General features: G+C 39.0%; 1 protein-coding gene across 1 annotated transcript in view; it reads right to left on the bottom strand.

Annotated features, from left to right (window-relative positions):
- Positions 1–14,293, bottom strand: part of mms19 (MMS19 homolog, cytosolic iron-sulfur assembly component) — a 60,078-nt gene that overhangs the window by 39,962 nt on the left and 5,823 nt on the right. Inside the window, exons 3-9 of the mRNA XM_052026857.1 lie at positions 9,927–9,975; positions 8,137–8,237; positions 7,425–7,510; positions 4,630–4,704; positions 4,156–4,225; positions 1,964–2,092; positions 661–722 (exon numbers count right to left, since the gene is read on the bottom strand). Coding sequence (XP_051882817.1) covers positions 661–722; positions 1,964–2,092; positions 4,156–4,225; positions 4,630–4,704; positions 7,425–7,510; positions 8,137–8,237; positions 9,927–9,975 — 572 coding nt within the window. The remainder of the gene's footprint in view (positions 1–660; positions 723–1,963; positions 2,093–4,155; positions 4,226–4,629; positions 4,705–7,424; positions 7,511–8,136; positions 8,238–9,926; positions 9,976–14,293) is intronic.

Below are 14,293 nucleotides of genomic sequence, written 5' to 3'. Positions count from 1 at the left end.
TTTTCTTCCAGCTGGTTCCTTGAGATTCCATGCAACAGGGACCATCTCACTTCAATAATTTATTCACTAGCCCCACCACTTCCCCACCCCCCCCACCACACCCCAAACACCACCCTTTCAAATTCGTTCTATTTTATGACTTTCTTTTGCTCAAAATTTAGAACTACTGCTCCCTTTAAACTTCAAAAGAAATGTAACACCTTTTTTCCCTTCTGCAACATGGTGCTGAAATCTGGAGTCCACTACAAGCCACCAATTCATGTCTTAATAGGGTTCCAAGGCTCAAAGGCCCCACTTTTGTCTCCCCTTCTCCCAAGGTTTGACACTTGACCGTGTACATGTATACACAAACGTTCAAAAATGATGGAAAGGAAGTGCAAACTTGAAAAGGTCACTCCATGAAACTACCCATTGGCCAGACTCTTCACTATACCTTGACTATTGGCATGAAAGAGTTCTCTCTTTACTTATTATTGGAACTACAACACAAGCATCATACGTAACCTAATATTCATCAAATAGGATGAAGTTCTGCCAGAAATCTACTGTCCTTTAATAACAATTTTTTTCTTAACAAAACAAAGTAACATAATTTGCTGGTTCCCACAATCTCTGTTCATTTAACTTTTTTTTAGAACAACAACAAAAATATTGACTTACTGGTGTAAAATCAACTGGAAAATAGCATGAAGTGACTTCAAAGAGCTCCTCCACAAAGACCCCTGAAAATAGGAAGATAGCAATAAATGTTTTTTTTTTAATTTTAATTTATTTTTCAGGTGCCATTTGCAAGAGCACCACGTATTGCACTTCCCTATGTGACCTTGCAAAGGTGGTAGTGAGCCATGCTGCCCTTGTCCTACTTGGTGGCAGATGTTGCAAATTTGAGAGGTAATATCAGATTAGCTTAGGCAAATAACTGCAGTGCATTCTATAAATAGCACATACTGCAGCCAAATGGCTATGCAGAGACAAACTAAAACATACAGCAACTCAATAAATTGCACCTATTCATAACTTAATTCTATATAATATGCACCAGACAGATGACTCAAGACAAAACTAATACAAAAACATTCTGAGGAAAGGTCTCAGACCTGAAACTGGACTAAAACTCCGACTCACTGTTTCTCTTTCTACAGATACAGACTGACCTGCTGAGTACTTCCAACATTTTCTGTTTCCGTTTTAGATTTCCAGCACCTGCAGTTTTGTTTTAAAGGTTTTCATAGATTATCCAAGAATTTAAAAACAACATATCTTCACACCCCCAGTGTTGAGAATGGCAGCATTTATTGGGGCAGTGTTTCCTGCATCACCATTGTGACTATGCTTTAAAAGTAGTTCACGGCTTCAAAATGAATTTGGGTGCCTTAAGGTCACGAAAGGTGCATATAGTGAAAAATCATACTTTAAAAAGAAACAAGCTCAAATGGCCACTCTTCTTGCTTGAGTTTAGTTCATGTCGGGTTATTTAACCATACAGACACATCTAATGCATTTATCTTATCTTTAGTAAAAAGCCACATCTTAAATGGGTCATTTTGCTTATCTCCCAGGAGCAAGAATCCTCATTCATCCTTTCTCTGATACCCCTATTCAAGATACAAAAATAAAACCAACTCCAGCAACATCCCATTGCAACAGCTGAAATCACCTATCATGGATCCTGTGAACTCTCATTTGCATGGCTCAGTTCTACACCATGGTGCATGCCTACCAATTCAGAGATTAACACAATGATGTCCTGAGAGAGGGGTAGGAGAGGGGAATTAAAACAGAAGCTACACCTGTCTCAGAGACAACTCAAGCTCCCAAACAGCAGCTTTGATAGCCTGCTTGACAGTGAACCACCCCAATACTAAAATGATTGTGAATCTGAAATGACTTAATTTTGAGTTGCACACATAACTTGTATTGAACAGTGCAAGCAAAGGTATGATTTACCCCTATATATACCTACCAAGGTCAAAGTCATTAACGATGAGGTCTCTGGAGATCTGAAAGGCCAGTAGTAAATTCCTTGGGTCCTTCTCTCCATCCATCGCTTGAATAAAGCCATATGTGAAATCAGCTCCCAAACCTTTTAGCTCTAAGCCCAGAGTAAGAAATAGTGTTACACTGTGCAAAAGTCCCTAAGAAATACAGTTCACAGCTCACTATTGAACCCTGAAGGGACACCAAAATGGAGGATATAAAAAAAAGTGGCTAAGAAGAAATCACTGTGGTTGTGGGGAAAAAAAAAATCATACACAAACCAAAATTTGTATTAGTTAAGATGTTAGCTACATGCAAGTGACTGGAGTCATCAACAGCCCAGAACAATTCTTCCCTAAAAATCATTAATAAACCAGTTGAAGACACTCCTATATAGCAACACACAAAGCTGGAGTAACTCAGTGGGTCAGGCAGCATCTGTGGAGGGAAATGGACAGTCGACATTTCAGGTTGAGACCCTTCATCTGGACAGAGTCCAGAAATGTCAACTCTCCGTTTGTCTCCGCAGATGCTGCCTGGCCTGCTGAGTTTCTCCAGCATATTGTGTGTTGCACCAGATTCCAGAACCTGCAGTCACCTGTGTCTACACTCTTATACAGACCTGGCTCCAGATCTCAGATTTTCAACATTAAGAGGAGTTACGCAGTAAAAATCCAATAACCCACTATCTAACTATTCTGAAATTCTGACAATTTGGCACACGGCTCACCAGGGTCCTGGTTCTACACTCCATTTCCAATCACCAGCTATGGAGTATATTAAGATTTGCAGATAGCAAAAGGTGGTTACAAAATGGATAAAGTTAATCTAGAGCCAACCTGGGAAAATTAAGGCAAATTGGATTTCAACGTCATGAAGTGTTGGATCTGATCAAAACCAAAATCAGAATATTTTCTTAGTGGCAAGAAACCAGGAACTGCACAAGATCCAACAGGAATTTTGGTGCCCACCCAAGTACATAACTAAAAACTATTGCAGAAGTACAAAAGGAAGTTATAGCTGATTTGTCTGGAGAATTATTTGTATGAAGAACTGGTTAAACCATAGCTCGGGAATTGCTTTCTGCTTTTGGCCTACGGCAAGTGCATTTTTTGTTGAGAGTTGGTACATTCCAAATTCACTAGAATCACATCAGGGTTGAAGATCTAAGATAAATTAGGGTTCATTCTTTGATGAGGTGATATTAACAAGCTTTAAATAATGAAGGAGTAGATACAGAGAAACTATTCCCTGTAGTGGGAAAAATCTGGCAAAAAGAGACAGATTCCTTGAACTCGATTCAGGCCTTTTAGGAATAAAATGATGAAATAATTTTTATGCAAAGAAACTTGCTCACTGAGGGTTCTGGATGTTGAGGGGCAACTGACATTTTAAAAAAAATGAAAACAGATACTTCTCTGAAAGATTATTGAGGAAAATGAAGTAACAGAGGTTGAGGTCCAAATGAGTGACAATACAGGCTTGAGGTCTTCCAAAAGACAAATCAGCTAAAGTTATAGTGACAAGAAATCTTTTATTAAAAGGCTGGTTGCTTTAACCGGGGGGAGGGAAAGAATATGGGAGGGAGAGTTTATTTTACTTCGATATATCTACTTGGACACATATGCAAAACAGTGTACTGTAAAAAAAATTACTTTACTAAGGAACATAGGTGACAAATAACCCCTTCAGTTTGCTTTGTCACTCGACAAGATGATGAATCTCTTGCAACAAACAAAATGCTAGACGATTTCATCGGGTCAGACAGCATCTGTGGAGGGAAATAGACGGTCAACATTTCAGGCTGAGACCCTTCATCTGTCGAGATGGAGGGTGCCAACCCGAGACGTCAACTGTCCATTTCCCTCCACAGATGCTGCTCGACCCGCTGAGTTCCTCCAGCAGATTGTTTGTTGCTCCAGATTCCAGCATTTGCCGTCTCTTGTGTCTCCATAATGGATCTCCTCTTGGCCTCAGCTCTACTTTTCTGCCTGTTCTCCATAAATTTTGATTTTCATAGAACAGAGAACAATTACAGCACAATTCAGGCCCTTCGGCCCACAAAGCTGTGCTGAACATGTCCCTACCCTAGAAATTACTAGGCTTACCTATAGCCCTCTATTTTACTCAGTTCCTTTAAAGGAAATGTCAAATGAAATGGGAATTTAAAACATTTACCTTGCTCTCTGGTGTCCATGAAATTGGTGATTATGCTGTATACTGACTGCCTATCAGACTGCAATAGAGACTAAAGGAGGAAAGAAAAGCATGTGTTAAATACACCACACTCGTCTCCAATGTCTCCATCCTGTACCCGACATAGATATCAGAGCCTCCACTCAACTCCATAACAAAGGCCTATAATACCTCACACAAATCACTTCTCATCATATTAAAGATCTTCAATGGTCCAATAGACATGACTTATAGAACAAAATCATTCTGGTTCTGGTATATATGAAAAAACAATGTTTGGAGAAAATCCACATGCTAAAAAAAAAATCAGTAATTAAAAAAACCCCTCCAAACTTTATATTTAAGAGAAAGGTTCTTCAACCCAGCAGGGGTTCTGAAGGCCTTGACCTAGAAATATTAATCTGGGTTTTCTCTCATCAGCAGTATTTGGGTTTTGCAGGATTTTCTGACACTTACCTGAACATGTAGTTCCTGGAACAATGCCTTCAAAACCGCCACGGCTAACCCTTCTGGCAAAACGGAACTCATGCTCTAAGGATGGAGATAAGGAAATTATTCAAGGCGCCAAGACTGGACAGAAGACAGTTAAACTTACATAGCCCTCCATTGATGTCAATGATGCAGTTGGTGCTCATCCAACAGTAGGATACCTTGTGCCAATTTTTTTTTAAATATTAGGCTTGCAGCAACAACTAACTGAAGAAAGGCTGTAGGATATGAAGCAAAACGGTTGTGTAATTGGATTATTGATTCAGAGGGCCAGATGACGAATTTGGAGACAAGTTCAAAGCCCACCACAGCAGTTTGGAAATTTAAATTCGGTTGACTAAATAAACCTGGAATTAATGAGTAACAATGCTCATGAAACTATCAAATTAACGTAAAAACCACTACAATTCACTCCTGCCTTTAGGATAGGAAAGCTACTGTTCCTATAGATGCAGCTATGTGATTGGCTCTTAACTATCTTTTGAATTAGGTTCACACACTATCAGAATGGTCAATTAATAATTGTCCTGTCAATAACACTCACATTCACCCAAAAGGCAGGGTTGTAAGAAATGGTGGTCCCTTACATACATGATGCTAATGAATCTCAGCAGTGGCGAAGGACATGGAAATGGAGAAATAGGATAAGTTGATTTCCAATCTCCATACAAGATGGAAAAAAAGAACTAAACTCAGCCAGAAATTCTGCTTCTAATTAATAAAAAAGTGACCCATAGCCAGTGTGCATTATATTTCGCTTCATGGTGTTGAGTTAATCAAAGCACTTCATAGCCAGAGCACTGAATAGTGTTGGAACATTTTTTCCCCATATTTGAAGTCAATCTAGACTTTGTGTTACAAACCTGTTCATAGAAATAGGCAAACCCAGGTAATTGGCGCTACATGTAAAATGAAATCAAATCAGAGGGGAATCGGAAGCTGTAAATTTCAAACTTCCAAGTCAATGAGTAGCTTCTTGTGAGGCATTTCACAGACATTGGCTTGTATCTAACAGAGTGAACACAAAGGCGTTAACAGAGTGCACTCAGATCCACAACTTATCCATCATTCATTGTGACTCAGCAAGAGCTGTCATTGCAAACAATGAATTTTTGTAGACTGGAATCACAATTTGGCTTTGTTGTTTGTATATGCAAATGAAAACATTTTAATGATGGGAAGGGAAGCGCAAGTGACGCAAAAGCTCTTCATACAAATTCCTTTATGTCTGAAAGTTAAATGGCACTTTCTCTGTAGGAAGGAATCACACATTTCAACATTGGGGGGGGGGGGGGGGGGGTGCGCTTAGTTTGTAAAGGCATCAAAGCCTCAAAATGAGGAGGATCCTGGTCCACATATTGCGAAGATTACCCATCACCAGAACTTGCAAAGTTAAATCCCTCATTTTACCCTTCCAAAGTTTATGCTGTTGTGATATACCTCATTTACAGTGTACATCAATTTCCTTCCGTGCTAACTTGTTCCAGAACTATTATACTCTTTACTGCCAATTTCCTCATACGAACTTGCTTTCAACATTTGACCCCTTCACCCAGCAAGTTTCAATTCTGCTAATTTCCTTCGTAGTCTTCTCTACTCTAATTAAGTCATCTTTAAATTTCTAATTTCTTTATTGTCAATGGATCATCTTAACCTTTCCTTGGTTTATTTTTGCTACACACTGTGCTCCTGAAGGGAGAAATAAAGGAATAATCTCTTTCTGCTGTAAAACTGTGCTAATTAATTCCTCATATCCATTACACAAAGGAGCTGGAGGAAATCAGCGGATCAGGCAGCATCTATGGAGGAAGATGGACAGTTGACATTTTGGGTTGAGACTCTTCATCAGGTCTAGAAAGAAAGAGGGGAGATAGCCAGTATAAAAAGATCCCTCCAAGGGGTAGAGCAAGAGCTGGCAGGCAATAGATGGAGCCAGGTGAGGGGGGTGATAGGCAGGCAAGGAAGATGAAGGGTCTCGACCCGAAATGTCGACTGCCCATCTCTCCGTAGATGCTGCCTAACCCGCCGAGTTCCTCCAGCTCCTTTGCGTGTTGCTCCATACTTCAAGCATCTGCAGTCTAGTGTCTCCTCATAGCCATGAATACTTTTACTCTGCAACTAATTCTCTCTCTTTTCATTACTTTGTGGTGCAGCATGTCCTCAGAATGCTGTGTTTGAACTTGAATATTAAGTTTTTGACCCCTGCTCAAGACTTGATAGGACAGTGCCCTCTAGGCATTACACACCATTCTTGACGTGGTCCACAGAGGATCTTGCATAGCAACTATTGCTACATTTTTAATGTGTACGGCCTCTGTGCTAATCATGTCATTTTAAGCAAAACTGTTTAAAAAAAATTTACATTTGCATACACAAAACACTTCATACCCCCAAAACCAACAAACTGTTTCAAGTACATTGAAATGCACAAATAAACTTTCAGAAACAGTGCTGAAGGTTTCATCCAGAGATCACCGACCAGCACCAGAGCACATTTAAACACATTTTTCTCCTTGTTTTTTTGCTGCAGAAATGTATCTCACCACAGCATTAGACTTATCACCACAGTGCACCTGGGCCATGAGGTTGTGGCTAAGAGGCTTGGTTGAAGCAAGGGAACAGAAAACTAATCTCATTCTAACTTGAGCTGGATGTGATCTGGGAAGTCTATTTCTAATAATTAGTGGGGAAAAATTGGATAAAAATGAAGCAATAATGATCTTCACTTTACTGAACACAAAACATTGAAAAAAAATCCTTACCAGGGCTTTCAATCCTTGCAGTACATAAGGTGTAATAAAGTGATGATCCTTCAGTCGATCAATATAAAAGATAACAAGTACCTCCACTGAAAAAGAAGTAAATTTTAAGTCATAATTTTAGTTTCATAATTGTGTTTCAAGAGGTGTGGATGAAACTGGCAGGGCTGCAATTTCCTATTTTTAGCCCCCCCCCCCAAGAGAGCACATCTGAGTGGTAATGACTTCCAGTGAGTACTGAGAGTCAATCATCGTATGGCCACTGGAATCCTATGGAATCTGGATAGAGGCTACAGGACATGACTGAACTAGTTTGGGTAACTTCATTTTGGAAGATTTGCTTTCAGTTTTTCAACTAATTAGTCTGCAAGTTCACATTTCAATTTCACATCGTGGGAATATAGTTCTCAACTTCCAAATTGCTAAATGCTTTCCCAGAACCTTGACAAACAATTCTACCCTTACATCTAAATAACAGATAGTGGTTAATAAACCTTAAAACTTTAGATACAGCCACAAGATAAGAACAGTGTTAATCATAAGTTGTAGTTAGTAAATTTCATTCCAGGGCTTGAGCTGCTTAGGGCACAAGAAAGAACAATTGTCCTGCCTTCCCCATGCCAGCCAAAGTTGTATGGTATCTTAATATTGTATCTCAAGTTTGAAAACATGTCATTTAGCATTTTCCCAACTTGTAAGGGAAACAACCTCTTACCTTCTTTTTGGTTGAGGGAAGAATAAGACAGCAAAAGAACCTGAGACAGGAGGTGCACCCCTCGACCTCTCGTTCGTGGCTCAGGATTTGTTAAACTTGCTCTACCAATTAAAAGGTACAGGAATACAATTAGAATGCATCCAGTTGATGTACTAGTCCAATTATATAACAATGTGCAATCACCACTGACATAATAAGTATGAGATAAATACAAGCCTACAAAATACCTCAGGTTTATGACACTTTTCTTCCCAACCTTTCCTAAAGAAGCATACTCTTTCTGAAATAGTTCCTCAGATAGCAATCTTACTTCATCCAAATGGTAATGTGAACCTACATAATAACAGCAGAAAAGTACCATACACAAACCCAATCTTATCCCAAACAACACAGATGCAGCATGCACTTGACAACAGCAAGCACTGGAACATAACACAAAAGATAGGAACAGTCACAGGCATGGCCTGTTGAGCATGTTCCTCCATTCAATAAGATCATAGCTGATCTTCTCTCTCAATACCATTTTCTGGCTCTTTTTCCATATTGTTTGATTCCAGAAATCTAGCAACCTGCAATTTGAATTCAATCAATGACTAAACCTCTATGGCTATGTGAGCTCACCATGTTCTGAGTGAAGAAATTCCCCCTCATTTCAGTTCCAAATGGACTGCTATAAAGCATGTAATTGAAAGGCAAGCTAATCAAAGTATTTCAAATGTTACAAGGGATTTGACCTGATAGATAATTTCCTCTGGGAGAAATCAAGAACGATGTGATTATAACCTTAAGATTAGAGCTGGGTTACTTGGGAATGAAATCAATTAATCTGAAACTTGCTCCCCAAAAGGTTGCAAGAGCTGGCAATTGAAATTTTCCAAGATGAAGACCAACAGAGTTTTGCTGGATAAGGGGATCAGTTGGCCTGCAACAAGAGCCAATAAACTGAGGTATAGATCAGCCCTGAGCAGAAGAACAGACTGAAGAATGAATGGCCTACTTTTGTATACCTCTATCCCATGATAAGAGGTATACAAAATAATAAGAGGAATAGATAGAGTAGACAGCCAGCGCCTCTTTCCCAAGGCACCAATGCTCAATACAAGAGGGCATGGCTTTAAAGTGATGGGTGGGAAGTTCAAGGGAGATATCAGAGGAAGGTTTTTCACCCAGAGAGTGGTTGGTGCATGGAATGCGCTGCCTGGGGCAGTGGTGGAGGCAGGTACATTAGTCAAGTTCAAGAGATTGTTAGATAAGCACGTAAAGGAATTTAAAATAGGGGGATATGTGAGAGGAAGGGGTTAGATAGTCTTAAGCATGGTTTAAAGGTCGGTACAACATGGTGGGCCGAAGGGCCTTATTGTGCTGTACTGTTCCACGGTTCTATGGTTCCTCTGTACATATTTACCCATATATTTGTACATTTCTAATCTAACATTGATTGAATGCCCTTTTTTGCTCAGTATACAGTGAAAATTCAACACTCAAGTAATAATAGCCAACATCAACACTTGATTCGTTGAAAAATAAAATCAACCAAATGTAGTTCGGCATTAAACAATAGTTTTTCTAAAAATGAAAATGACTTTTGTCCAAATTCCTGTGAAAAGTCATTGATCTGAAATATTAACTCTGCACTCTCCAAAGATGCTGTCCGATCTGCTGACTTTTGCCAGCATTTTCTGGTTTTTATTTCAGTGTAATTGGGGACTACGATCTAAACATGGCTCCACCATTCCCAAACTATGAAAAGGCTCATTCAGGTACTGAAAAATGAATGATGTTTGCATTACCCTAATGCTTCTACAATTTCCAGTGCAGTGCACTTCCCATCGATGACACCTGGAGGAAAACAGAATACAGTTAATATTTCATAGTATGTACCAGACTCCCAATTCTTCAACAATATTAGAGCCGCGAATTAATTTACTCATTATACTCCCTTGCAGAATTCCTTTGATTTTAATATAAAATGTGAAGAATGCAGGAAATGTTCTTACCATCCCCATATGAATCAACTGATACTTTCTTTCCAAGTACCAACAGACCTTCTATGTATTTCTAGTACTTCCCAGTTTTTAAATTCCGGGAAAATGCAAAATTGAAGAAACACCAAATGGTGCAATTCATTGCCACAGTTTATTCGCATTAACTGTTCTCCAACAGCACACATCTCAATTGACATTGATGGGCTACAGCATAATTGAGTCAAGGATCAGGCACTCTTATAGCATTGCAGATTGTTCAGAGCAGTGCTGTTAGTGTGAAGCAGCAGCCAGAGTCAGCAAGCACAGCATTACAGGAAACGGTTTACATAGCAAGTTCTTATTATAACTGATTACATAACATTTAACTTTCAAAATAGGCCACAATTACTAGCCATGCTTTTTATATAGTAACTGTGGTGTTAGGTTTGTGGATGTATAGTACTAGCCACCACACTACAATGTACTTTGATCTCCTGTGGAAGTTCACACAGAGAGACAAAACTACATACAATGTTCAAGAGAGATAACTAAAGTCTTTGAACTGGGGCATAAAAACAAATTTTATGCCATTTTAAATATACATATTTCAACTATATTTTATGCTGATTTATGATTGCATAAACAAGTCATGCCACTATACACCCTTCTGTCATGAGTGGAACTTTAGCCTTGCTGCTGAGGTTGGGGTGGGGGGGGAGGAAGGAGAAAGAAGAGGGGTGGTAGAATTAGAGCTTGCCACCCTAGCATGGGCGATTTCCATTCGAAACATGTACTACAACTTGCAACAAGCGAAGGCCAAAAAGGAAATGAAAACTCAAGGTTATGCTTATATGCTTATACAGTTATGCCACCTTCCACATCAGCACCTGACCGCCTCACTCAGGATACCTTATCAGAAGCTAAACACTCATTGTGACAGACCAAGTGGAAATGGAAGAGGCCTGCTGACTTCCTCCAGCATCATGTTTTTTCATTCGGAAGAGGACTCTACATTATCTACTCCCTCATCGGTCAGGACTCCCCTTCCATCACAACTGTGAGAAAGAGAACGAAAGGTCACCTATTCAATGCCTACACCTGCTTAGTCTCCACATAGACAGCATGTAATCCACACACAGCATCTAATCCTCAAAACAGGAATGGGGATGATCCTTCTAAAATCAATGTAAATATGCTGTACTGTGCCCAAACTAGGCAAAGAATTGCCAGTTCAATGACAAATTTGGGCTAGGGTTCATTCAGCTTTCTTTAAATATATCAGTCTTGTAGAAAATGCTAATTCAGATGTAGGTTTCGAATTTAGGGTGGGGCAAGGGAGAGAGAGGTTGGTGGAAGGGAAATGGCAAGTTGCCTACTGGGAAACTAATTAAGAATATTTGAATCTTATTTCAGAGTCAGAATAAAGGGGACCTCGATCTGATTAGCCAGGATGGGATTCAGAACTGCATGATCAAGAACAGGATGCTGAAAAATTGCTTTTTCTCCCCACAGAGGCTGTGTGTGTGTGTTTCTGCTTCATATGCTACAGCATCAACTCAGTCTAGACTCCTACCTTTCTACAATAAAATGAGTGAAGAATAAAAGAAGTTAATTTAACTTTCTATTGGTAGTTAACAGCAACCTTTCTTCACTGACAGCAGATAGTTGTGGGTTGAAGCCTCAAGCCAAGATGAACAAGACAGGCCAGCTTTAACACTTCACTGTTCCATTAATATCACATGTTGCCGTGCTTAGTTGCACAAAACATCTGCTACACTACTTCAAGCCCAAGGAGTTCTTCTGCTGTGCAAGCTAATGTTCACCGACCAGCACCACAAGTTTATCAGCTACTGCATTTGTTTTCAGAGATATAATAGTTACAATATGTATAGATCTAATGGGAGGCGAGTGGGAATGAGCTTGAAGATGTTAAAGTGCTATGTATATGCAAATTTGTTCTTCTTTTCCATTCAGGAAGGAAGTGGGTTTGTGGCAAAAGCTGCATCTTTGATTAAAGTGAACTGAAATCATGGCCAATGCAATACTCACACCTGTAAATGTGGAGCATACAATCATAATTGCACGTTTACAAAAGTACTGGGTATATCTAACCAACTTACCGAAACTCTATTACATACTATCTCTTTATAACATCCAGCTCTTTGATAGCTTTATTTTTTTTTGTACAGAACATTAGGATTTAATGTTGCAAACTACATTTTAACAATAGCAAACTGTAATTTGTTTATCATTGTTGGGTGAGTTAAACAAAACTGTGACTTTTATTTAATGACAGTGGGTAAAAATCCTCATCCTCATTTATAAATCCCTCTGAAATTCATCGCTCAGCCTTTCCACCCACTCTCTTTCTCCATGCCTGCCAAAGAAAAGCAGCTTATCTACAGTGCCGTCTTTTGATTTGATATTGGGTATGAGGCCTAATGGCATCTACTGTTGTAGTAGAGAAGTAATTATCATGTAATAGTTGCCTTCAGTCGGTGGAAACAATACGAGATATCGACGCAGCAGCAGACCTGTCAACCCACGTTTTCATGGACAATTGGTTTTCTGCATGTCCAACTGCATATAGTGAAGAGCAACTAAAGTAAAAGGATAACGATTCCCGACTAACTGATGTACCTTATACAACTAGCAACTTTTACAAATCACTGTTCGTGTAGGAGATTCTCCCACTGAACCTGCACCTTCAGGAGATCCAATGTACGTAAGTGCTCACAGTCTCACTATGCAAGTCAATGACCCTCGTGTCATCATGACAAAAGTGCAGCAAAATCACCTCAGTCCACTGAGTTAAGAAGGATCATATCACCCAGCAGAGTTAACATTGATGTAAATTGCAAATGCATGGATTTAAGAGGAGTGAAATTACTCCTCCTCCACATTCAGATGACATTCACACAAGGAGCATCGAGTCATACAACACAACAACAGGTCTTTCGGCCCAACTTGCCCATGCTTATTCAGCAGTGTGCAGCTCCAAGAACACCATCAGAAGACTTGGTGTTTAAAAGGGTTGTTGCTTCAATAGTAAACTAAGTAACCACCCCCACCCCCCACAAAAACAGAGTTATATCCTACACTGATCAATTTTTGACAACAAAGGCATAGAAAAAGGGTCTAACTTTCTCCACCTAGCAAACATCGTTAAGTATCAGAATACATTTTATTGATGTGACACTCCACACAATTCTAAAATTTATCAGTGCAAGATCAAGAAATGTAACCAGCTCTGGGCTGCTGGAATTTGACTCTGTTCTAATGAACAAACCATTAGTGCAAGTAAGGCAGTGTTACTGTACCATAAATTCTCAGCAATAACATCACAAGTAAATCCATAATTTTCAAATCAATACAGCATTACTGTTCTCTGCAACAATCCAGTGAAGCACATAGAAGGCCCCACCTCTACTCAGTTCCACTGTCTGTACTGTGATCAGAAGTGCCAAGTTTCAACCATCAATTTTAATTAATGCTCATGTGAAACATTAGAATTAACTGCCCTTCCAACTTGCTTATTTTTGGTTGGATGTGGAGAACTGAAATCATGGCCAATGCAATACTCACACCTGTAAATGTGGAGCATACAATCATAATTGCACGTTTACAAAAGTGCTGGGTATATCTAACCAATTTAACAAAACTCTATTACATACTATCTCTTTATAACATCCAACTCTTTCATAGCTTTATTTTTTTGTACAGAACATTAGGATTTAATGTTGCAGACTACATTTTAACAATAGCAAACTGTAATTTGTTTATCATTGTTGGGTGAGTATTGTGCAGTTTAACAGATCTGTATAACTTTAATTATAGGGGAGAATGGGCAAACTGTGGTTGTTTACTTGAACAAAAAAGACCACGGGGATATTTAAATTAAGTTATAAAATGAAGAGAGGACCAGACAGTGCGAACAGGAAGAATCTACTTCCTGAGAAGACAGATTAACCAACCAAGATTACCAACCAACCAAAGAAATTCACTGCTTGCATACTTGATATTTTTTCCAATTACTACAAAGTAGATAAAAAAAAACACCAATATAAATCTTACACTATGGCAAGTTCTATCTTTTTATATTAATTTTAGTATTGTTACAGAAACAATTACAGCAAAATTACATTAAGCATAGAACTCATATAGGTTATGGTTCCAATGAAAGCAGTCATAAT

The sequence above is a fragment of the Pristis pectinata genome, chromosome 12 (genome assembly GCF_009764475.1).
Source record: "Pristis pectinata isolate sPriPec2 chromosome 12, sPriPec2.1.pri, whole genome shotgun sequence".
Taxonomy (NCBI): Eukaryota; Metazoa; Chordata; class Chondrichthyes; order Rhinopristiformes; family Pristidae; genus Pristis; species Pristis pectinata.
Note: the sequence above shows the minus strand (reverse complement) of the source record. Positions and strands in the feature narration are given on the sequence as shown.